At 38.9% G+C, this 23496-nt stretch overlaps 1 protein-coding gene across 5 annotated transcripts in view; it reads right to left on the reverse strand.

Moving 5' to 3' along the window:
• Window positions 1-23496, reverse strand: part of SI (sucrase-isomaltase) — a 223092-nt gene that overhangs the window by 72549 nt on the left and 127047 nt on the right. For all 5 annotated transcript variants that reach the window (XM_056565086.1, XM_056565085.1, XM_056565087.1 and 2 more), the window contains 8 exons: window positions 22501-22669; window positions 19976-20072; window positions 15719-15831; window positions 13767-13892; window positions 13394-13522; window positions 13085-13195; window positions 12659-12721; window positions 8031-8147 (listed from right to left, as the gene is read on the reverse strand). In XM_056565086.1, coding sequence (XP_056421061.1) covers window positions 8031-8147; window positions 12659-12721; window positions 13085-13195; window positions 13394-13522; window positions 13767-13892; window positions 15719-15831; window positions 19976-20072; window positions 22501-22669 — 925 coding nt within the window. The remainder of the gene's footprint in view (window positions 1-8030; window positions 8148-12658; window positions 12722-13084; window positions 13196-13393; window positions 13523-13766; window positions 13893-15718; window positions 15832-19975; window positions 20073-22500; window positions 22670-23496) is intronic.

The raw sequence follows: 23496 nt of genomic DNA on the forward strand, positions 1-23496 counted from the left end.
AGACCTACAGTGGCATGTCAGATAATGAGGGAAAGTGTGAACAGTCTTCTAGAGTGGTTCACCGCATGCGGTGCACCAGTCACCAATCTTCGGTGCTCTAACCCCTTGCGGACAGCATAGCAAATCAACAGTGAAGAGCAATATGAACAAGAAAGTAGGAGGAGCACTCATGAAAAGCCGGTCTCAGTTGCGGTGCAAAATGATTCTGTATTCAGGTGCTGGTAAAAACAAGCTGGACACCAGGAACGCCGGTGTACAGGTAAGCTTTCACGCCGGCTTTTTGTGAGTGCTCCCCCTACTTTCTTGTTCATATTGCTCTTCACTGTTGATAGATGGAACCTATCCCATGAATTCCAAATCAGCACATCAGGTAAGCACAAGGCGTACAAAAGAAACACTACATTATTCTCTAATTAAAGCCTATGCTACACTATATAAGCAACATCAACAACAAAAAAAAAAAATCCCGGAAGGCTTCTTTAACCCCTTAAGGACGGAGCCCATTTTCACCTCTAGGACGAAGCCCTTTTTTGTAAATCTGACCACTGTCACTAACATTAATAACTCTGGGATGCTTTTAGTTATCATTCTGATTCTGAGATTGTTTTTTCGTGACATATTCTACTTTAACATAGTGGTACAATTTTATGGTAACTTGCATCCTTATGAAAAAATTTAAAATTTAGCATTTTTCTAACTTTGAAGCTCTCTGCTTGTAAGGAAAATGGATATTCCCAAAAAATTTTTTTTTGGGATTCACATATACAATATGTCTATGTTTGCATCATAAAATTGATGAGTTTTTACTTTTGGAAGACACCAGAGGGCTTCAAAGTTCAGCAGCAATTTTCCAATTTTTCACAAAATTTTCAAACTGGCAATTTTTCAGGGACCAGTTCAGGTTTGAAGTGGATTTGAAGGGTCTTCATATTAGAAATACCCCATAAATGACCCCATTATAAAAACTGCACCCCCCAAAGTATTCAAAATGACATTCAGTAAATGTTTTAACCCTTTAGGTGTTTCACAGGAAAAGCAGCAAAGTGAAGGAGAAAAATCAAAATCTTCATTTTTTACACTCGCATGTTCTTGTAGACCCAATTTTTGCATTTTTACAAGGGGTAAAAGGAGAAAATGTATACTTATATTTGTAGCCCAATTTCTCTCGAGTAAGCACACACCTCATATGTCTATGTTAAGTGTTCGGCGGGTGCAGTAGAGGGCTCAGAAGCGAAGGAGCGACAAGGGGATTTTAGAGAGTACGTTTTTCTGAAATGGTTTTTGGGGGGCATGTCGCATTTAGGAAGCCCCTATGGTGCCAGAACAGCAAAAAAAAAACACATGGCATACCATTTTGGAAACTAGACCCCTTGAGGAACATAACAAGGAATAAAGTGAGCCTTAATACCCCACAGGTGTTTCACGACTTTTGCATATGTAAAAAAAAAATATTTTTTTTCACTAAAATGTTGGTTTTCCCCCAAATTCCACATTTTTTAAAGGGTTAATAGCAGAAAAGACCCCCCAAAATTTGTAACCCCATCTCTTCTGAGTATGGATGTACCCCATAAGTGGACCTGAAGTGCACTGCGGACGAATTACAATGCTCAGAAGAGAAGGAGTCATATTTGGCTTTTTGAGAGCAAATTTTGCTCGGGGGGCATGTTGCATTTAGGAAGCCCCTATGGTGCCAGAACAGCAAAAAAAAAACACATGGCATACCATTTTGGAAACTAGACCCCTTGAGGAACGTAACAAGGGATAAAGTGATCCTAAATACCCCACAGGTGTTTCACGACTTTTGCATATGTAAAAAAAATTATTTTTTTTCACTAAAATGTTGGTTTTCCCCCAAATTCCACATTTTTTAAAGGGTTAATAGCAGAAAAGACCCCCCAAAATTTGTAACCCCATCTCTTCTGAGTATGGAGTTACCCCATAAGTGGACCTGAAGTGCACTGCGGGCGGACTACAATGCTCAGAAGAGAAGGCGTCATATTTGGCTTTTTGAGAGCAAATTTTGCTCGGGGGGCATGTCGCATTTAGGAAGCCCCTATGGTGCCAGGACAGCAAAATAACCCCCACATGGCATACCATTTTGGAAACTAGACCCCTTGAGGAACGTAACAAGGGGTACAGTGAGCATTTACCCCCCACTGGTGTCTGACAGATCTTTGGAACAGTGGGCTGTGCAAAATTTTTCATTTTCACGGACCACTGTTCCAAAGATCCGTCAGACACCTGTGGGGTGTAAATTCTCACTGCACCCCTTATTACATTCCGTGAGGGGTGTAGTTTCCAAAATGGGGTCACATGTGGGTGTGTTTTTTTTTTTGCGTTTGTCAGAACCGCTGTAACAATCAGCCACCCTTGTGCAAATCACCTCAAATGTACATGGCACACTCTCCCTTCTGGGCCTTGTTGTGCGCCCCCAGAACACTTTGCGCCCACATATGGGGTATCTCCGTACTCGGGAGAAATTGCGTTACAAATTTTGGGGGGCGTTTTTCCCTTTTACCTCTTGTGAAAATGAAAAGTATAGGGCAACACCAGCATGTTAGTGTAAAAATATTTTTTTTACACTAACATGCTGGTGTAGACCCCAACTGTTCCTTTTCATAAGGGGTAAAAGGAGAAAAAGCCCCCAAAAATTTGTTAGGCAATTTCTCCAGAGTACGGCGATACCCCATATGTGACCCTATTCTGTTGCCTTGAAGTACGACAGGGCTCCAAAGTGAGAGCGCCATTCGCATTTGAGGCCTGAATTAGGGACTTGCATAGGGGTGGACATAGGGGTATTCTATGCCAGTGATTCCCAAACAGGGTGCCTCCAGCTGTTGCTAAACTCCCAGCATGCTTGGACAGTCAATTGCTGTCCAGAAATGCTGGAAGTTTTGGTTTTGCAACAGCTGGAGGCTCCATCTTAGAAACACTGCCGTACAATACATTTTTCATTTTTATTGGGGAAGGGTGGTGGTTGGGGGGGCAGTGTACGTGTGTATATGTAGTGTTTTACTCTTTATTTTATGTTAGTGTAGTGTTTTTAGGTTACATTCACACTGGCGGCAGATTACACTGAGTCTCCCGCTAGGAGTTTGATCTGCGTTGAAAAATTTCCCGCAGCTCAAATTTGTAGCGGGGAACTCACTGTAATCTGCCGCCAGTGTGAATGTAGCCTGTACATTTACAAGGGAGGGGGGTCAAAACTACAACTCCCAGCATGCACTGACAGACCATGCATGCTGGGAGTTGTAGTTTTGCAACAGCTGGAGGCACACTGGCTGGAAAACCTTGAGTTAGGTTATATGACCTAACTCAGTATTTTCCAACCAGTGTGCCTCCAGCTGTTGCAAAACTACAACTCCCAGCATGTACTGATTGCGGAAGGGCATGCTGGGAGATGTAGTTATGCAATGGCTGGAGTCATGCAAGTACAACTCCCAGCATGCCAAGACAGCTGTTTGCTGTGTGGGCATGCTGGGACTTGTAGTTTTGCAATATTTAGAGGGGTTCAGGTTGTAGATCACTAAGTGGTTTCAAACTGTAGCCCTCCAGATGTTGCAAAACTACAACTCGCAGCATGCGCAGATAGCAAACTGCTGTCTGGGCATGCCCAGTGACCCGTATGACCCTGAATCGCGCAGATCGCAGGTCTGAATTGAACTGCGATTTGCGCGCATTGCGGTCAATGGGGGGGTCTCAGGACCCCCCTCGGCGATGTGCCGGGATGCCTGCTGTTAGATAACAGCAGTCATCCCGGCCCGATCACCGCTACCGGTGACGCGGCGCTCCCGGAACCATGCGACGAACATGTATGTTGCCGCGCGCCAAGTGACACTTCGCGGCGCGGTACATGTACGTCGCTCCTCATGAAGGGGTTAAAAGGGCTATGCAGGTTTGGAAAAAATGTAATGCTTTCCTCCATAAACAGTGCAGCTCTTATTCTCAGTTTGTTTGTGGCATTGCAGCTCAGTTCCAATGAAATGAATGGGGCTGAATTATATTACTACACAAAACCTAAGGACTGGTATTGTGCTGTTTTTTATTTATTTATAAAAAAATTTTTACAAGAAAGCAGCTATATCATTTTTAATTCTGAATAAACCCTTTTAACTGCTATGCCTTAGGCCATCATAATCTCTGTCTATTGGTAAAAGTCTAACAGAATTTTTGCAAACATCTTAGCAAAATATACATAATATGCATGTGGTGTATATATATATATATATATATATATATATATATATATATATATATATATATATATATATATATATATATAGCAAATGATTACCATTTTTGCTGTATTTTTTTTACATACAAGGTTTAGATTAATTTGCTAATATGATGGTCAGTTTATTATCTCCACAACCGTCTTTTTCAATGTTATCCTAGTTTACAGTGCTTTGCAAAAGTATTCACCCCCTTGACTTTCTTCATATTTTGGTGCCTCACAACCTGGAATTAACATGGATTGTTTGAGGATTTTGATCATTTAATTTACAGAATATACCCACAACTTTGAAGTTTTTTTTTATTTATTTTTTATGTGAAGCAAACAACAAATAACAGAAAGTAGCTATTCACCCCCCTAAAGTCAATACTTTTTAGAGCCACCTTTTGCAGCAATCACAGCTCCAAGTAACTTTGGATAAGTTTCTATGAGCTTGCCACATCTTACCACTGGAATTTTTGCCCATTCCTCCTTGCAAAACTGCTCCTTGAAGTTAGATGAACTACGCTTGTGAACAGCAATCTTTAAAACATGTTTTTTTAACTTAACTTTTGCCAGAAAGTTAAACAGATTTGTAAATTACTTCGATTTAAAAAAATCCTTACCCTTCCAGTACTTTTTAGCAGCTGTATGCTACAGAGAAAATTATTTTTTTTTTGTCTTTTCCACAGTGCTCTCTGCAGACACCTGATGCCCATATCAGGAACTGTCCTGAGCAGGAGAAAATCCCCATAGCAAACCTTTGCTGCTCTGGACAGTTCCTGATACGGGCATCAGGTGTCAGTAGAGAGCACTGTGGACAAGACAAAAAAGAAATTAAAAAAGAAAAGAATTTCCTCTGTAGTATACATCTGCTTAAAAGTACTGGAAGGTTAAAGATTTTTTAATAGAAGTAATTTACAAATCTGTTTAACTTTCTGGCACCAGTTGATTTAAAAAAAATAAATAAAATGTTTTCCACCGGAGTATCCCTTTAAGTCTGACCACAGATTTTCGATTGGATTTGAATAGGTTAGATTTTCGATTGGATTTGAATAGGTTATTCCAACACATTTACATATTTCCCCTTAAACCACTCAAGTGATGCTTTAGCAGTGTGTTTGGGGTCATTGTCCTGCTGGACGGTGAACCTCCATCCTAGCCTCAAATCATTCATCTTCCCCTCAACTCTAACCAGTTTCCCAGTCCCGGCTGCTGAAAAACATCCTCACAGCATGATGCTTCCACCACCATGTTTTACTGTGGGGATGGTGTTCTTTGGGTGATGTGATGTGTTGGGTTTGCACCAGACAGCATTTTCTTTGATGGCTGAAAAGTTCAATTTTAGTCTCATCAGACCAGAGCACCTTCCTCCATACATTTTGGGAGTCTCCCACATGTATTTTTGCAAATTCAAAATGTGCCTTTTTGTTTTTGGGTGAAAGTAATGGCTTTCTTCTGGCCACTCTGCCATAAAGCCCAACTCTCTGAAGCTTACGGCTCATTGTCGTCCTATTTACAGTTACTCTAGTCTCTGCTGTGATCTCTGCAGCTCCTCCAGGGTTACCTTAGGTCTCTGTATTGCCTCTCTGATTAATGCCCTCCTTGCCCGGTCCGTGAGTTTTGGTGGGCGGCCATCTCTTGGCAGGTTTGCTTTTGTGCCATGTTCTTTCCATTTGGTTATGATAGATTTGATTGTGCTCCTGGGGATCATCAAAGATTTGGATATTTTTTTTAAACCTAACCCTGACTTGTACTTCTCAACTAGTGTTGCTCGCGAATATTCGCAATTCGAATATTATTCGCGAATATCGCATATTCGCGAATTCGCGAATTTCGCGAATATAGCGCTATATATTCGTAATTACGAATATTTATTTTATTTTTTTTTTTTTTTATTTTTTTCTTCACAGTACACATCACAGTGATCATCCCTCTCTGCTTCCAGCTTGTGTGGTGTAAAGAAGACTGTAATACTACTATGTGAGACTGGCGTGCGAAAATTCGCATATGCGAAAATTAGCATATCTAATTTTCGCATATGCGAATTTTCGCACGTGTTAATTTTGCATATGCCAATATTCACTTATGTTAATTTTCGCATCCGCGAATTTTCGTATACACGAATATTCGCATATGCGAAAATAAAACTAGGACATAACGAATATGCGAATATTCGCGAATATATGACGAATATTCGTCCATATATTCGCGAATATTCGCGAATTCGAATATGGCCTATGCCGCTCAACACTATTCTCAACAACATTGTCCCTTATTTGTTTGGAGAGTTCCTTGGTCTTCATGGCAGTGTTTGGTTACTGATGCCTCTTGCTTAGGTGTTGCAGCCTCTGGGGCCTTTCAAAAAAGGTGTGTATATGTAATTACAGATCATGTGACACTTAGATTGCACACAGGTGGACATCATTTCACTAATTATGTGACTTCTGAAGGTAATTGGTTGCACCAGAGCTTTTTATGGGCTTCCTAACAAAGGGGGTGAATACATACGCACATGCTAATTTTCTGTTTTCTATTACTAAACAATAGTTTTATTTATACATTTTTCTCATTTCACTTCACCAACTTAGACTTTTGTGTTCTGATCCATCACATAAAATTCAGATTAACAAAACATTAAACTGTAATGTACCAAAATACGAAATAAGTCAAAGGGTGAACACTTTTGCAAGGCACTGTACATGTTCTTAAGTAATATGCTCATGAGAGTAAGGCTAGTTTTTCACACAGTTTTTTTTTTTTTCTGGCGTTTTTTGTAAAACTGCCACTACAGTTTTTGAGCCAAAGCCAGGAGTGTATTCAAATGGAATAGGAAATATAAAGATAGGACTTATACTTCTGCTTCCTACTGGATCCACTTCTGACTTTGTCTCAAAAACTGCAGTGGCAGATTTCCAAAAAATGCCAGAAAAAAACCTGTGTGGAAACCTAGTCTAAAAACACCAGATTAATTATAATAAATTTTCCAATTTTTAGATTTATGACATGAAATTCTCACTGTGGTGACTACTTTATCACGGGGACTCAAAAATACACAAATCTTTGTGATACAATTTCAATTATAAGAACTTAGGGGAAGTTTTCAAAATCTGTGTAGCAGAAAAATTGCCCAGAGCAACCAATCATATTGTACCTTAAAGGGGTACTCCACCCTCTAGACATCTTATCCCCTATTCCCTATAAGGTGTCTGATCGCAGGTGTCCCGCTGCTGGGGACCCCCAGGATCTTGGCTGCAGCTCCCCGCTGTAATTAATTACTGCACAGAGCAGACTCGCTCTGTGCTTAATGACGGGCAATACAGGGGCCGGAGTATCGTGATGTCACGGCCTCGCCCCTTGTGACATCACAGCCCTCCCCCTTAATACAAGTCTATGGGAGGGGACGTGGTGGTTGCCACACCCCCTCCCATAGACTTGCATTCAGGGGGCAGGCTGTGACGTCACCAGGGGCGGAGCCGTGTCGTCACAATGCTCCGGCCCCTGTATAACCCGTTGTTACACACAGAGCGAGATTGCTCTGTGCAGAAATGAAAGCATGGTGCTGCACCCGAGATCCCGGGGGTCCACAGCAGTGGGACCCCTGGATAGGGGATAAGATTGCTAGGATCAGAGTACCCCTTTAAATCTAATTGGTTGCTATTGGCAATTGCTCCACTTTTCCTCTACACAGGTTTTGATACATCTCCATCTGAGCGTCTATATAAGCAGAACAGCTAATGTCTTGCAAACGCATGTATGGTCATGCATTATTTACAGTATTGCTGATATTTCTAGTTAAAAAAGAAAATGCACTTACTATCCAGAGTCCATCAAACCTAATGTAATCTCTTCGATATTCTTCAATTTCTCTGTGCCACCACTTTGCTGTTCTCTCAAGGAAAAAGTCTGGGAATGCAGCATGGGCTCTGAATAACTTTAAAAATTAATGATATTATTTATTATTTGATGACATTTTTTTTAAATTACTTTTTATTTCTTTTTTAATGCCTAATTCTAACATATATTTTTTCCTTTATTTTCTTGTCCTAGCTGCCAGAGGGGGCGATTTCCCATTAATTAAATTAGCAATTAATACTGCAGTTAAAACATTCTACAGGGTGGGCCATTTATATAGATACACCTTAAAAAAACGGGTGATATTAACTTCCTGTTTGTGGCACATTAATATATGTGAGGGGGGAAACTTTTCAAGATGGGTGTTGATCATGGCGGCCATTTTAAAGTTGGCCATTTTGAATCCAACTTTTGTTTTTTCAATAGGAAGAGAGTCATGTGACACATCAAACTTATTGGGCATTTCACAAGAAAAACAATGATGTGCTTGGTTATAACGTAACTTTATTCTTTCATGAGTTATTTACAAGTTTCTGACCACTTATAAAATGTGTTCAATGTGCTGCCCATTGTGTTGGATTGTCAATGCAACCCTTTTCTCCCACTCTTCACACACTGATAGCAACACCGCAGGAGAAATGCTAGCACAGGCTTCCAGTATCCATAGTTTCAGGTGCTGCACATCTCGTATCTTCACAGCATAGACAATTGCCTTGAAATGACCCCAAAGATAAAAGTCTAAGGGGGTCAGATCAGGAGACCCTGGGGGCCATTCAACTGGCCCACAACGGCCAATCCACTTTCCAGGAAACTGTTCATCTAGGAATGCTCGGACCTGACACCCATAATGTGGTGGTGCACCATCTTGCTGGAAAAACTCAGGGAACGTGCCAGCTTCAGTGCATGAAGAGGGAAACACATCATCATGTAGCAATTTTGCATATCCAGTGGCCTTGAGGTTTCCATTGATGAAGAATGGCCCCACTATCTTTGTACCCCATATACCACACCATACCATAAATTTTTGTGTTCCAACAGTCTTGGAGGGATCTGTCCAATGTGGGCTAGTGTCAGACCAATAGCGGTGGTTTTGTTTGTTAACTTCCCCATTCACATAAAAGTTTGCCTCATCACTGAATAAAATCTTCTGCGTAAACTGAGGGTCCTGTTCCAATTTTTGTTTTGCCCATTCTGCAGCACCTGAAACTACGGATACTGGAAGCCTGGGCTAGCATTTCTCCTGCAGTGTTGCTATCAGTGTATGAAGAGTGGGAGAAGAGGGTTGCATTGACAATCCAACACAATGGGCAGCACATTGAACACATTTTATAAGTGGTCAGAAACTTGTAAATAACTCATGAAAGAATAAAGTTACGTTAAAACGAAGCATATCATTGTTTTTCTTGGGAAATTCCCAATAAGTGTCACATGACCCTCTTTCTAATGAAAAAACTAAAGTTGGATTCAAAATGGCTGACTTTAAAATGGCCGCCATGGTCACCACCCATCTTTTAAAAGTTTCCCGACTCACATATACTAATGTGCCACAAACAGGACGTTAATATAACCAACCATTCCCATTTTATTAAGGTGTGTCCATATAAATGGCCCACCCTGTATGTATATATATATATATATATATATATATATATATATATATATATATATATATAATTTCTTTTTTGGCTTATTCATAAAACATTGCATTTTACTGTATATATTTTCACCTCACAAAAAAAAAAAACTGTTTAAAATGCATAACGTATAACTAAATTCACAGATACCAAGTTATACGCAAACCATAATTACAGACTTTTCTCTTGCCTTCCTTGTCTAATGGAACTTCTCGCCTCAATCTATCCAACAACCTTAGGCTATGTTCACACTAGGGAATGTCTGCAAAGAAAATCTCTATTCAGACATTCCCTTAAATTTAGAGTGGCGGCGTAACATGCCGGCGCTAGGACCGCTCGGGATTGTGCCCTCTTATAGACTGCAGTGCATTACATTCAGAGTCCGCAGAAAGAATAGATGTCTATTCTTGTCTATTTTATGTCTATTCTTTCTGCGGACACCGGAATTTCATAAGCAAGCACAATGTGAAGTGATGGATGGAGTGGTGTGAAGTGCCACCACTGGACTCAGAGCAGTGGAAACATATTGGGGGAGATTTACCAAAACTTGTGCAGAGGAAAAGTTGTCCAGTTGCCCATAGCAACCAATCAGATTGCTTGTTTCATTTTTCACAGGCCTTCCTAAAAATGAAAGAAGCAATCTGATTGGTTGCTATGGGCAACTGGGCAAGTTTTCCTCTGCACAGGTTTTGATAAATCTCCCCCATTCTGTGGAGTGACAAAACATGCTATGTTATGGTATGTTCTGCTATGCTATATAACATTTTATGGAGTACGAGACATTGGAGTTGTTTCTCGGGTATTGGCATCGGCCCCTCAGTTCTTAATGCCTCAACATTCCAAGACATTTTGGACAATTGCAGTTTGTGGTAACAATTTGGGTTGGCCTTCTTCTGTTCCACCATGACTGTGCATAAAGCAAAAATCAATGTCCATAAAGGAATGGTTGTATGAGGTTGGTCCAAGGAATGAGAAGTAGAAATCGCACTCACCCAGGTAGATCTTCATGTAGCTACTTTATTCAGCATAGTGGCTTGTACATGAAAGACCCAATATGAACAGTGGCATCCCCAAAGTGCAACATGCAGAGCAGCAAACAGCACAGACATCTCACCTTGACAAGACACTATGCACTCTACTTCTCATTCCTTGGATTGTTTTCTGATGGACTGTATAATCTGAGCTGCAACACCAGAATCCTTCCATTCCCCACACCATAGTGTACATTGTAGCCTTTCTCTCAGGTGTCAGTCATTTTCTACTAGCGCGGTGCCGAGTGCAGGACTCTGTTTTGTAAGGACTGTATGAGGTTGGTGTCGAAGACCTTGACTGGCCCAAATAGATCTTAGACCTCAACCTCATTAAACACTTTTAGGATAAACTAAAATAAAGAATGCGGGGAAGACCCTCTAGTCCAACATCAGTGTGACCTCACATATATACTACTAAATGACACATTATAACTAGAAATAAGCGAACTTTTGAAAAATTTGATTCGGCTGATTAGCTGAATTTTTCAGAAAAAATTTGGTTTGATACAAATTTATTTGCGACAAATCTATATTAACCCCTTATGGACCAAGCCCATTATCACCTTAAGGACCACGACAATTTAAATTTTTGCATATTAATTTTTTCCTCCTCGCCTTCTAATATCCATAACTCTTTTATATTTCCATCTACAGACCCATATAAGGGCTTGTTTTTTGTGTGACCAATTGTACTTTGTAATGAAACCTCTCATTTTACCAAAAAATGTACGACAACCCCCCAAAAGAATTTTTAGGGAGGGAATTTAAATGAAAATCACAAGTTTGCACATTTTGGAGGGTTTTGTTTTCACGCTGTACACTTTATGGTAAAAATGACATGTGTTCTTTAATGTGTGGGTCAATACAATTAAAATGATACCCATGGCTAGATACTTTAATATTTTTGTACAGCTTAATTATTTTTTTTTACTTTTTGAACAAAATCAGTAATCTAAAATTACCCTATTTTGACCACCTATAACTTTTTCATTTTTCCGTATATAGGGCGGCATGAGGGCTCATTTTTTGCGCCATCATCTGTACTTTTTATTGATACCATATTTGCATATATAAAACTTTTAGATCATTTTTTATAATTTTTTTTTAATAATACATTTACGCCATTCACCATACGGGATCATTAACATTACATTTTGATAGTTCGGACATTTACTCACGTTGCAAAATGTTTATGCTTTTTGGGGGTAAAATGGGAAAAACTGACAGTTTGAATTTGTATTGGGGGAGGGAATTTCTCACTTTTTTTCCTTTTAATTTTACATTTTTAAACTTTTTTGTACACATTTTATGTCCCCATAGGGGACTATCCATAGCAATCATTTGATTGCTAATACTGTTCAGTGCTATGCATAGGACATAGCACCGATCAGTATTATCGGTGATCTTCTGCTCTGGTCTGCTCGATCTCAGATCAGAGCAGAAGACCCCGGGAGACGGCCGGAACAAGGTGAGGGGGAGGGGGGGTGTCATCCCGCCTACTTCCCTTCACGCCTTGCCTTCCTAGCGTTCCTTGCCCCATGTAGTGACATGTGGATCCGCCATTTGAGATGCCCTGGAGCCTGGAACGCAGTAAAGGGAGTTTAATAAAGCAAATTGCACAATAGAATATTTCCTGAAATTCGTAACAAATTCGGGTTCATCAGCTTCGATTCGCTCATCTCTATTTATAACATCTTGTAGACAGTCTTCCCAGAAATGCAATGGGGAAACAATTCCATATTAATGCCCATGAATTTAGAATCAAATATCCTAAAAGCCCCTATAGGTGTAATGTGAAGGTATTCCAATACTTTTGCCTACATAGTGTATCTTGTTTGTAATTGTTAAGACCACAGCAACGTTTTTCTATGTAATAAATTATGAAAGCTGATATGGTGCTACATAAACAATAATTTAAGTATTACCTTAACTTGTGTATCCCAGTCCAGAGAATTATCCACCTCAACATCGGGCAGGTCTGGCCAGACCTAATAGGAAAATAATAAATTATATACCATAAGATATATATTAATAAATGTTAGATTGTAGGAGGCTCCAAAACTGGAACACCCAACACCTAGTGACAGCGAGTATGCACAGCCATTGCTTAAAAGACTCTGGGAATAAAATAAAAAAATATGCAAGGGTCTGAACCTAAATATTGTTGCAAAAAAAACAGGAGCTAAGCAATTATATGTGTGTGAATATCTTTAGCTGAAGATAGGTTTCATACCAACCTAATAGTAAACTAAAGAAGTGATGCCAAAGCAGAAACCCACTTTCGGAGAGCTGAGCTTCATACATATATGGTGGTTTCCTAACTAGGTAGACCTAAATTTAGTCACACTTACCTTTCCCCAAACAATATCATTCGAATCTGGAAATTTGATAAACACATCATCTTGCACACCTCTGGTGAAAGCTGGATAAGGCTTGGTTTCATTACCAGCAATGGCAGGATCCTAAGCAAAAGAAACGGTCTAGCTCAGTCCAAGCAAAGAAGTTAGTGAATTGCATTACAATAGTAAATATTCTTTATGGAATTCACAACTTATTTGTTTTTGTTTATTTATATTTTATGTTTTGTTTTTTCATTTCTTATAAATAAACATTACATGGATTACAATGTGCTTTTTTTTTCATAAATAACTGGCACTCACCAAGAGTATAATGAATTTCATCCCTTCCCCTCTTATTCTGTCAACCAGACTTGGAAGTCCCTGAAAGCTTTGGCCCAGTGTAAAGTCCATCTGTCTTTCCATGTAGTCAATGTCAGCATATTGTACATCCTGTAAGATTGATTAAAAAATGAATCCACTCATTTATATCAAATGCACTTAATGTTATGCAATATTGATAAATATTCTAATACTTAATGGTGCTTGTGCATTACTGATATCTCTGGAAATGTTTTATTTTTATCAATAATTTTACATGCAGGTTATGTATTCAGAATAAATAAGATTGAATATCTGAACTACTTCCAAGTCAGTTTTTAAATAGTATTTATTTCCATATAATTATAGAACTTACATAGGGAATCTGAGCACGTTTCATACTATCATACAGGTCAGAGATTTCCGAATCATTTTTGTATCCATAGCGACATAATTGGAATCCAAGTGACCAGTAGGCTGGCATAACAGGGCGTCCAATAAGCTGAAAAAAAATATAATAAGTAATAAGGAAAAATGTACATCTGTCTGAAGGAAAGAAGGAAAATAAGGGACATGATTAAAACTTTTAAATATGTTTAAGGGGTTAAATAAGGTTCAGAATGGAGAAAAGTGTTTTTAACTAAGAATCTAAACACAAGAAGAAAGAAGCCCTACCTGAGGTTACTTGAGTTGGAGATCAGAAGGAAAGTTAGTCAAATTTCTAGCAGGGGTGGTTGGAAAACTAAAAGCTAATTTAAACACGCCTGGGATAAACATATGGCATTAAATAAGGGAAAATTAGGTTTACCAGGTGCTCTTTTCCCCAACAGTCTTCTGTGGTACTCCAGTGGAAAACACTATTTTTTAAATCAATTGGTGCCAGAAAGTTTAACAGATTTGTAAATTACTTCTATTTAAAAATGTTAATCCTTCCAGTACTGATCAGCTGCTATATACTACAGAAGTTATTTTGTTTTGAATTCCTTTTCTGTCTGATCACAGTGCTCTCTGCTAACACCTACGTTTATGTCAGGAACTGTCCAGAGTAGGAGAGGTTTGCTATGGGGATTTGCCCCTGCCCTGGACAGTGGTGTCAGCAGAGAGCACTGTGGTTACACTTCCTGTGAACAGAGAAGTATGAAAGACAAAAAGGGACAATGCGCCTATCTATGTGCCGTTATCCTTATTACAAGTGACAGGTGAAGAAGCGTAAGGAATGCTCTCACCTGGTGGTGTTATGCTGAGAGCATAACACCTGTTGCAGCTTGAAGGGGCCCAACTGGTGTGGGTAAGTGGAAATCCACGGTGTGCTGCCCGGATCCACCCGTCCGGCCGGCCGGTCTGAGAGTATGAGTGGTAGCGGGGAAAAAGGAATCCGATCCTGGCGCTCACCTGTGCGGCAGCTGAGGAAATGATGTCAGGAGCCGTGGTGAGGTAAAAGATGCACTTTATTTTGATAAAGCAGGGACTACGCGTTGCGAGGGGAGAGGCTCCCCTCTTTCTCAAGTCCAAATCCTGAGGAAGAGGGGATCCTGTCCCCTCGCAACGCGTAGTCCCTGCTTTATCCAAAATAAAGTGCATCTTTACCTCATCACGGCTCCTGACATAATTTCCTCAGCTGCCGCACGGGTGAGCGCCAGGATCGGATTCCTTTTTCCCCGCTACCACTCATACACTTCCTGTGAAGCATACAGCAGCTGATAAGTACTGGAAGGATTAAACTTTTTAATTAGAAGTAATTTACAAATCTGTTTAACTATCTAGCACCAGTGGATTATAAAAATAATTGTTTTTCACCGGAGTACCCTTTAATAAGACTTGCATGTCAGAAAATTGGTGTACAAACCTTATAGTGTGCAAAAGTTTTCAACTTTTGATCATTCAGTTCCACCTTTGCAGACACTTTTCAAAAAAGTGGGTGGGGCTCGAGGGTCAAGTCCGAGGAAAAAAAGTGTGAGAATTCCCCTAAGACTTCCACTCAAGGACTGGTCCTGCTAAAGGGAACAATGTTCCTGTGGTGGAAAAAGTGCAGGAACTCAGTTCCCACACCTACCTGGTGGGGCATATTAGGGTTAAATGGCATCCAGCAACCAGTATATTTACTATAATTCACAGCAGAAATTTATGGGTAACATCTATACCAGTTAATGGTTGGTGGAGATTTGAGTGCAAAGGTATACATATAACAAAAAGATGTGTCTAATGAATTAACAGGAGTGTGCACATCTTGCCACAGCATGAACGGTGTGCAAAATGCCAGTCTTACAACATTTCTCTCTATGTTTCTATATTATGCTTCTATAGAAGTCACAGCAGACTGTATCTTACATCTGTATATTGCTTCACCACCGTCTCTGGCTCAGGACCCATGACCACATAAAAGTCCAGAATTCCTCCTAGAGTTCGGAATGTTATTGCTGGGGTTTCTTGCAGAGCCACCTCTGAAAACACAGGATTACAGATCTTGAAAAAGTGTGAACTGAAGCTATTAAAAATATAGTCCAACAATATAGTCCATTCTGGAGAAGATTAAAGGGAATCTACCACCATATTAGTGAAATTGAACCACTGATATTCCTGAATAGAGAACGTTGTTTTGTAAGGAACCTTTAGTATATTGATGTGCTGCGTTATTGTCGGGAATGTATTATAAAAAATGTATATGCAAATGAGCTCAATGGTGCACTGGGGGCGTGACTGCTTCTCTGGGAACACATCTATGTCTAGACCCCTCCCATCTCCTCCTATGGCAATGCCTGTCTAAAAATGTGCATATAAATAATAATTTGCATATAAAAAGAAAAACAAAAGGTTTATTACACAATAATATCCTCTATTTAACAATACCAGCAATTTAACTTAACCAAAAGTATTGTTTACATATCACCTAAGGCTGGGTTTATACACAGTATTTTGGTCAGTATTTCAGTCAACATTTTAAGCTTAAACCGATAGTGAAATTGACACAGGAATAAAACTTTTATTTTCCATTGAAAAAGCAGCATATGGATTTGTTTTTCTGTAAAACTGTTTTGGAGTATAGAAATTACCGATTAAAGGGGTACTCCGGTGTAAAAAAAAAAAAATGTTCCAAATCAACCGGTGAACTAGAGAGTTAAACAGATTTGTAAATTACTTCTATTTAAAAATTTTAATCCGTCCAGTACTTATCAGCTGCTTACACTACAGAGGAAGTTGTATTTCTTTCTGGAGATCTTTTCAGTCTGACCACATTGCTCTCTGCTGACACCTCTGTCCATGTCATGAACTGTCCAGAGTGCAAGCAAATCCCCATAGCATAACTGCTTTGGACAGTTCTTGATGCGGACAGAGGTGTCAGCAGAGAGCACTGTGATCAGACTGAAAAGAATTCCAGAAAGAAATAAAACTTCCTCTGCAGTACACGGCATCTGATAAGTACTGGAAGGATTAAGATTTTTAAATAAAAGTAATTTATAAATCTGTTTAATTTTCTAGCAAAAGATGATTTGAAAAAAAAATTAAATAAAAAAAATAATTTCCACCGGAGTACCCCTTTAACTTCTTAATTTGTGGGGGAATTAAAAAAGCAATTCTGTGATAGTTTTTTGTATTTTTTCTATATAATTCAACTTCAATTTTGTCTGAATAACATGCTAGCTTTATAAAATAGGCTATATTAAATTTTTATAAATTCCATATGTGTGTATTTTTAACACTTTGCAAAATGAAAGCATTATTTATGGGAAAAAAATACCTACTGTATATAAAAAAAAACTATTGTATATATTAAGCTGTGCCTTTGTTAGGCAACAAAATGCAATGACAATCTTTCTTCATTGCAGAGGCCTATGATATCAAAGAGGAAGAACCCTATCATAATCAACGCATTTGAAAAATAGTAAAGGCATGTATGATGCCTAGAGTGCAATATCATTGCCACAAGGGTTAAATGTATCCAGCCTTGAGAGATAGAGTATTAGGCAAAAAAAAGGATGATATTAGATGTCGATGAAATAATTACTGTCGGTCACAGTCAGATGGTCATGATCAACCGACAATAGTCATATTGTGATGTGTGTATATACATGTATTTTTTTTGTTTTTTGTTAATGGCAGCCAGTTTTTTCTAACTCACAGTTGATGGCGCCGGTCACAGCGTGCACCCGTTACAGTCATCAGACTGCTGCTTCCCACTATCAGATATCTACTGGGCACATCAGCCTGATTATTAACCCCTTAACGACCACGGACGTAAATGTACGCCCTGGTTTGGCAGGACTTCCCGCACCAGGACGTACATTTACGTCCTGTGTATGACCGCGAGCATCGGAAGGGTGCTCGCGTCATACACGGCAGGTTCTGGCTGCTAGCAGCAGCCAGGGACCCGCCCGTAATGGCCGACATCTGCAATCGCGCGGATGGCCGACATTAACCCCTCCGATGCCGTGATCAATACAGATCACGGCATCTGCGGCATTGCGGCACTTTGATTGGATGATCGGATCGCCCGCAGCGCTGCCGCGGGGATCGGATCCTCCAGCATGACAGCCGGAGGTCCCCTTACCTAGCTCCGGCCATCTCCCGAGGTCTTCTGCTATGGTCTGTGATCGAGCAGACCAGAGCAGAAGATCACCGATAATACTAAGCAGTGCTGTGTGCTATGCATAGCACTGCACAGTATTAGCAATCAAACGATTGCTATAGATAGTCCCCTATGGGGACATAAAAAGTGTAAAAAAAATTAAAAATGTAAAAATAAAAAGTACAAAAAAGTGAAAAATCCCCTCCCCAATAAAAATGAAAATTGTCTGTTTTTCCCATTTTACCCCCAAAAAGTGTAAACATTTTTTTTTTATAAACATATTTGGTATCGCCGCGTATGTAAATGTCCGAAATATCAAAATATAATGTTAATGATCCCGTAAGGTGAATGGAGTAAACGTAAAAAATTCAAAAAATACACAATGCTGCTTTTTTGTCACATTTTATTACAATTTTTTTTTATAAAAAATGATCTAAAAGTTTTATATATGCAAATGTGGTATCTAAAAAAAGTAAAGATGACTGCGCAAAAAATGAGCCCTCATACCGCCCTATATACGGAAAAATGAAAAAGTTATAGGTGGTCAAAATAGGGCGATTTTAGATTACTGATTTTGTACAAAAAGTTTTAGATTTTTTTTAAGCGGTACAAAAATATAAAAGTATCTAGCCATGGGTATCATTTTTATTGTATTGACCCACAGAATAAAGAACACATGTCATTTTTACCATGAAGTGTACAGTGTGAAAACGAAACCTTCCAAAATGTGCAAAATTTTGGTTTTCATTTAAATTTCCTCCCTCAAAAATTTTTTTTTTGGGTTCGCCGTACATTTTATGGTTAAATGAGAGGTTTCATTACAAATTACAATTGGTCATGCAAAAGACAAGCCCTTATATGTGTCTGTATATGGAAATATAAAGGAGTTATGGATTTTAGAAGGCGAGGAGGAAAAAACGAAAGCGCAAAAATTAAAATTGGCCTGGTCCTTGAGGTGAAAATGGGCTTGGTCATTGAGGGGTTAAGGGGACTTTGAAGCATATTTTCGGGATTCATCTTGTGAACACCTAAACCTGTCACACAGTTATCCATCTTTTGGGATTACCATCCTATTACTGGCTCCAGTTTGTTCATCAGTTCTATAATAGCTGGACAATTAAGGTACAGGATTTATCCTGTGAACACATAAGTTTGACATCTATTTTGGTGTATTATTTCACCCCTGTCTCCAGTTAAATCATCAGCCCTATGGTACCCAGGAAAGAAGGATACCACCATTGATGCATAACCCCTACGGCATCCATCCACAGACATCTCTATTCAATGAATAGACTACCATTAACTGTTAAATATAACGTATTGCATGGTTTGGTTCTTGTATTTGCTATATATCAACTGTGAGATAGAAAAAAACTGTCATTAACAAAAAAAATATTTCTATACACACATCACAATATGACTATTGATAACTGATCATGATCATCTGAGTGTGACCGACAGTAATTATCTCATCAATATCTAACATCAACCTTTTTTCCCCTCTAGCATATCCTAATGTTTCATGTATACTCTATAATATGTTCAAAATTTGTCCTTCAACCATGATGAACCCATCTGAAAAATATGGGAGAAACACGTAGGAATATGAAGCATGAGAAATTTGTACATGCAAATACCACTTGATGTTGATCTGAGAGTGGCTACTACATACCCCTTCTCCATCCACACTTACAGTAGTTAGGGCAAGAGTATACATTCAATGTATAGGGTACTCACCTGTATCCACATTCCCTCCCCATAGTCAGCCAGTTAGCTGCTATAAATTGCCACCGTATAAGCGATTATCTACTTCTGCAGAATTGCTGAGGTTTATACACTTGTGTATATTGTCTAATAAATTGTTATTTGTATAATTCACTTTCTTGGTCATTAATTTTATAAGCATCTAGTAAAAGTTATATTTTATGCTATCTACACCTCATTGGTTAAAACAGTACCACTTATAGACAACATAATAATTATAACATAATACATTGAAAGCTGTGAAAAAAACAGTTTACCCATAGCATTGCTGTTAAGCAATAGAACTCCGTGAGCATTGCCATCATTATCCAGGCTCATGTAAAATGGTTGAACTCCATATGCATTAACATGGTACTGAAAGATTAAAACAAATATTGTAAAATTAAAATGTTATTGCAGATGGAAATAAAATAGATGACATCATCTAAACATTGGTGACCCATTCGAGTGGAAAATGTAGCACTGAACCATTGGTTTAAATCCAAGCTCAATGTCATTTGAATCATGTTTTATGTACAGTACGTCTTGTTCATTCATACATCAAAACCATTTTGACTCCTCCATGATTGTGTAAGGAATTATCCCAAGCATGTGCTAGTGACTTAGACATTTTAAAGTAAACTCTGGCTAAAGCAATTAAAGAAATTGAGTCATGTAAAGTAATGCAACTTGCTTATAATACATTTAGGGTAGGGTCACATGAAAGGGATCCGCAACGTATTTTACACTGCAGATCCGCCGATGACTGACCCTAGAGTGAGCCCCCTTCCTGTGCCTGTGTGTCCACTCGTAGCAGCAATTCGCTGCTACGAGCACACACACAAGGATCTGCATAACTATAGTAAGCTGTGCGCACATGCGCAGTTTACTCACGGACACCACGGCCGATCCTCTGCTCCCTGAGCTAGGCAAAGAGCCGACACAATGTCTGAGAGTAAACTGTGCTTGTTGTTTACTACAAAAATGTTTTTCATTTATTATTGACATTATGCAGTGCATATCTAAACAAAGGCAGTAGAATTATGGAGTTCAAATTATGTTTTCAGAAGCGGCATGCCCTTTATTTCTATGGTAGTTTCTGGGTTTTGTATTATCAGCAATGTTATGCATTCTTATGGAAGCAGTATCCATAACCAAACAAAATCTGATTTTGTGTGATAAATATGGTTTATGTTTAATTCTAGATCTTCGTGGTCTTTGTTGACCATTATGTTGCCCATTATCTCCAGAGATCCCCCATGTTGAATATTAAGAGGCAACATTGTGAGATCTTTCAGGAACCACAGAGGTATGAGCTACCGGGGCAGTCCATACATGAAATTTTTTTTTTGAAAATCATCACTGCCAGCTACAGGGTCATACTTATAGTCAGTAGCAGTTTACATTTCACTTTAGTCCACTAGATTCCGGTGCTGCTTTTACAGTAAGTGGTAAATATTAGGCAGGAAAAGCATAGTCCAAAACCTTTAAAAAAAAAAAAAAAAACAGCAACAGCTGTTTTGCACGGAAGTGTGTCCACAAGAAGCTTTTTAATCAGTTTGGTGAGTGCCACAGAGCTTTGTCTTTGTTATAAAATTTATTTGTGAAGGGCATTTATGATATAGAAACTAAATAGTTGATAGTAACTGGATGTTTTTCCTACCAGTAACAGAAGAATTCTATGAGCAAGGCCATGAGATATGGTTGTATGAGGGGTAGACCAACCTTGAGAGAAGGAACAATTAATCTCTTCTAAATTTGGGAGTGCCGCCAATAATTATTAGGGCTGGGGGTTGTTTTCTTTTAATTGTATGGGAAAATGCTGTGTATGTATCCAAAACAATTTCACAATCTATGACATATATCTAGTGTATAGAAGGTGGGTAGCCATTTTAATAAACAGGTCAGCACATTATTGACTTCAAACCAGCTTGTCTGTGTATTCATTAATGTAGCTTTTCTCATTTGGCCAAATTATAACTCTTTTCCTTATTTGGACCCACACAGGTTAGCTGAAAGTGGATGTTCATCCAGATCACTATCTTCAGTCTATGCCATTCTCACTGTGTGAAGAATAGGAAGCTTACAAGCAATATTACTGATTTTAAATATCAACCAAGGTTCCCTGGTATTCAGATATTAACCTATGACATTTTGACTTACCAGTATTTTTTCTCCATCTCAGCATATTATCGTCTACTTGTATACCATGTTGTGTATTCTACACCTTGCACTCTTTTGTCTGCTGTCTTAGAAGACTCAGCTGTATATTTTTGGGCATATTCCCCATATGTGTCATTTAAAGGGGTTCTCCGGTGCTTGCATATCTTTTCCCCTATCCAAAGGATGGGGAATAAGATGCCTGATTGCGGGAGTCCCGCCGCTGGGGACCCCCGGGATCATGCACGTGCCACCGGGCCGGCGGCGTGTGACATCACGCCTCCGCCCCCCCTGTGACGTCACGCTCCACCCCTCAATGCAAGCCAATGGGAGGGGGCGTGACAGCTATCATGCCCCCTCCCGTAGGCTTGCATTGACGGGCGGAGTGTGACGTCACACGGGGGGGCGGAGGTGTGATGTCACACGATCCGGGGACTAATTGCAAACGGGGTGCCGCATGCAAGATCCCGGGGGTCCCCTGCGATCAGGTATCTTATCCCCTATCCTTTGGATAGAGGAAAAGTTGTGTAAGCTCCAGAGAACCACTTTAAAACAAAAGTATTATTGTTCATATGTGCACCTAATAAAAAAGAATTATGTAACAGTACTTAACATATAAATGTTCTTAAAAACAGCTACTTACTCCAGGAGGTTGGTCTTTAGCAAATAGACCTATAGTTTTTCTATTCATTTCATGACGGTAGTAGTTATGTTCGGTTTCTCCTAATCCAAAAACATAACTAGTTGGAAGTCTGGTGGAAATCTGAATAAACATGTCTTCAAATGTCATTCCAGGAAGTTTAGAATCCCAACTGGAAAATGCAAATATTGTGAAAATAATACATGTAAGTTAATAACAAAAGTTTAATGCTCAACCAACTTAAACTTTTTTTTATTTTTATTACGGTACATTGGCATGAAAAAAGTTTTCAAATTTAAGTAAATATTTCATTGGTAGTTGATGGCAACATCCAATACAGCATAATGCATTAGAACAATTTTAGAACACATTTTAGTCAAATGAGCCAAAGTGAAAAAAAAAAAAAAAAAGATAGTTTCCTTTGGAGACCTAATAGCATAACAGTGACAAACTGTATGAGATGTAAAATACATATACACTATACATAAGACTATTCAAATGTTGGTATCCATATTTTAGAAGAAAAAAATTATAATTTCTTACTACAATTATTTTATACATCAAGTGTAATTGTTGTTATTAAAATATGTATGATTCCGCTGTTTAGATTCTGCTAAAAGGACTATTTCTTAAAGTATATCAGCCATACACATTACCATCAACATTTCTAATCTGAGTGTCTTAAACATTTTGAGACTCAAAGGACAGATGATACAAGCGATAATCCCCCTGGACGGAAGTCTAATTTCTTTTTGTTCTGGATTTGATTAGAGGAGAGCGTCTGACATTTTACAGAGGAATCAATTGCTTTCAAAGCACAAATGAGTTTCTGGGGAAGTGCTTGAAGATATTCCCTCTGGCTACAAATGGGCCCCTAAAATAACAGACCTCTCCAAAAAGTAGTAGCTTAATTAATTTACTTAACAAACCACTCATATCGCAGGAAGACTGTATGTACTTATAACCTCCAAAATACATAACAAATATATATTTAAAAAA

This window comes from Hyla sarda, chromosome 3 (genome assembly GCF_029499605.1).
Source record: "Hyla sarda isolate aHylSar1 chromosome 3, aHylSar1.hap1, whole genome shotgun sequence".
Lineage (NCBI taxonomy): Eukaryota > Metazoa > Chordata > Amphibia > Anura > Hylidae > Hyla > Hyla sarda.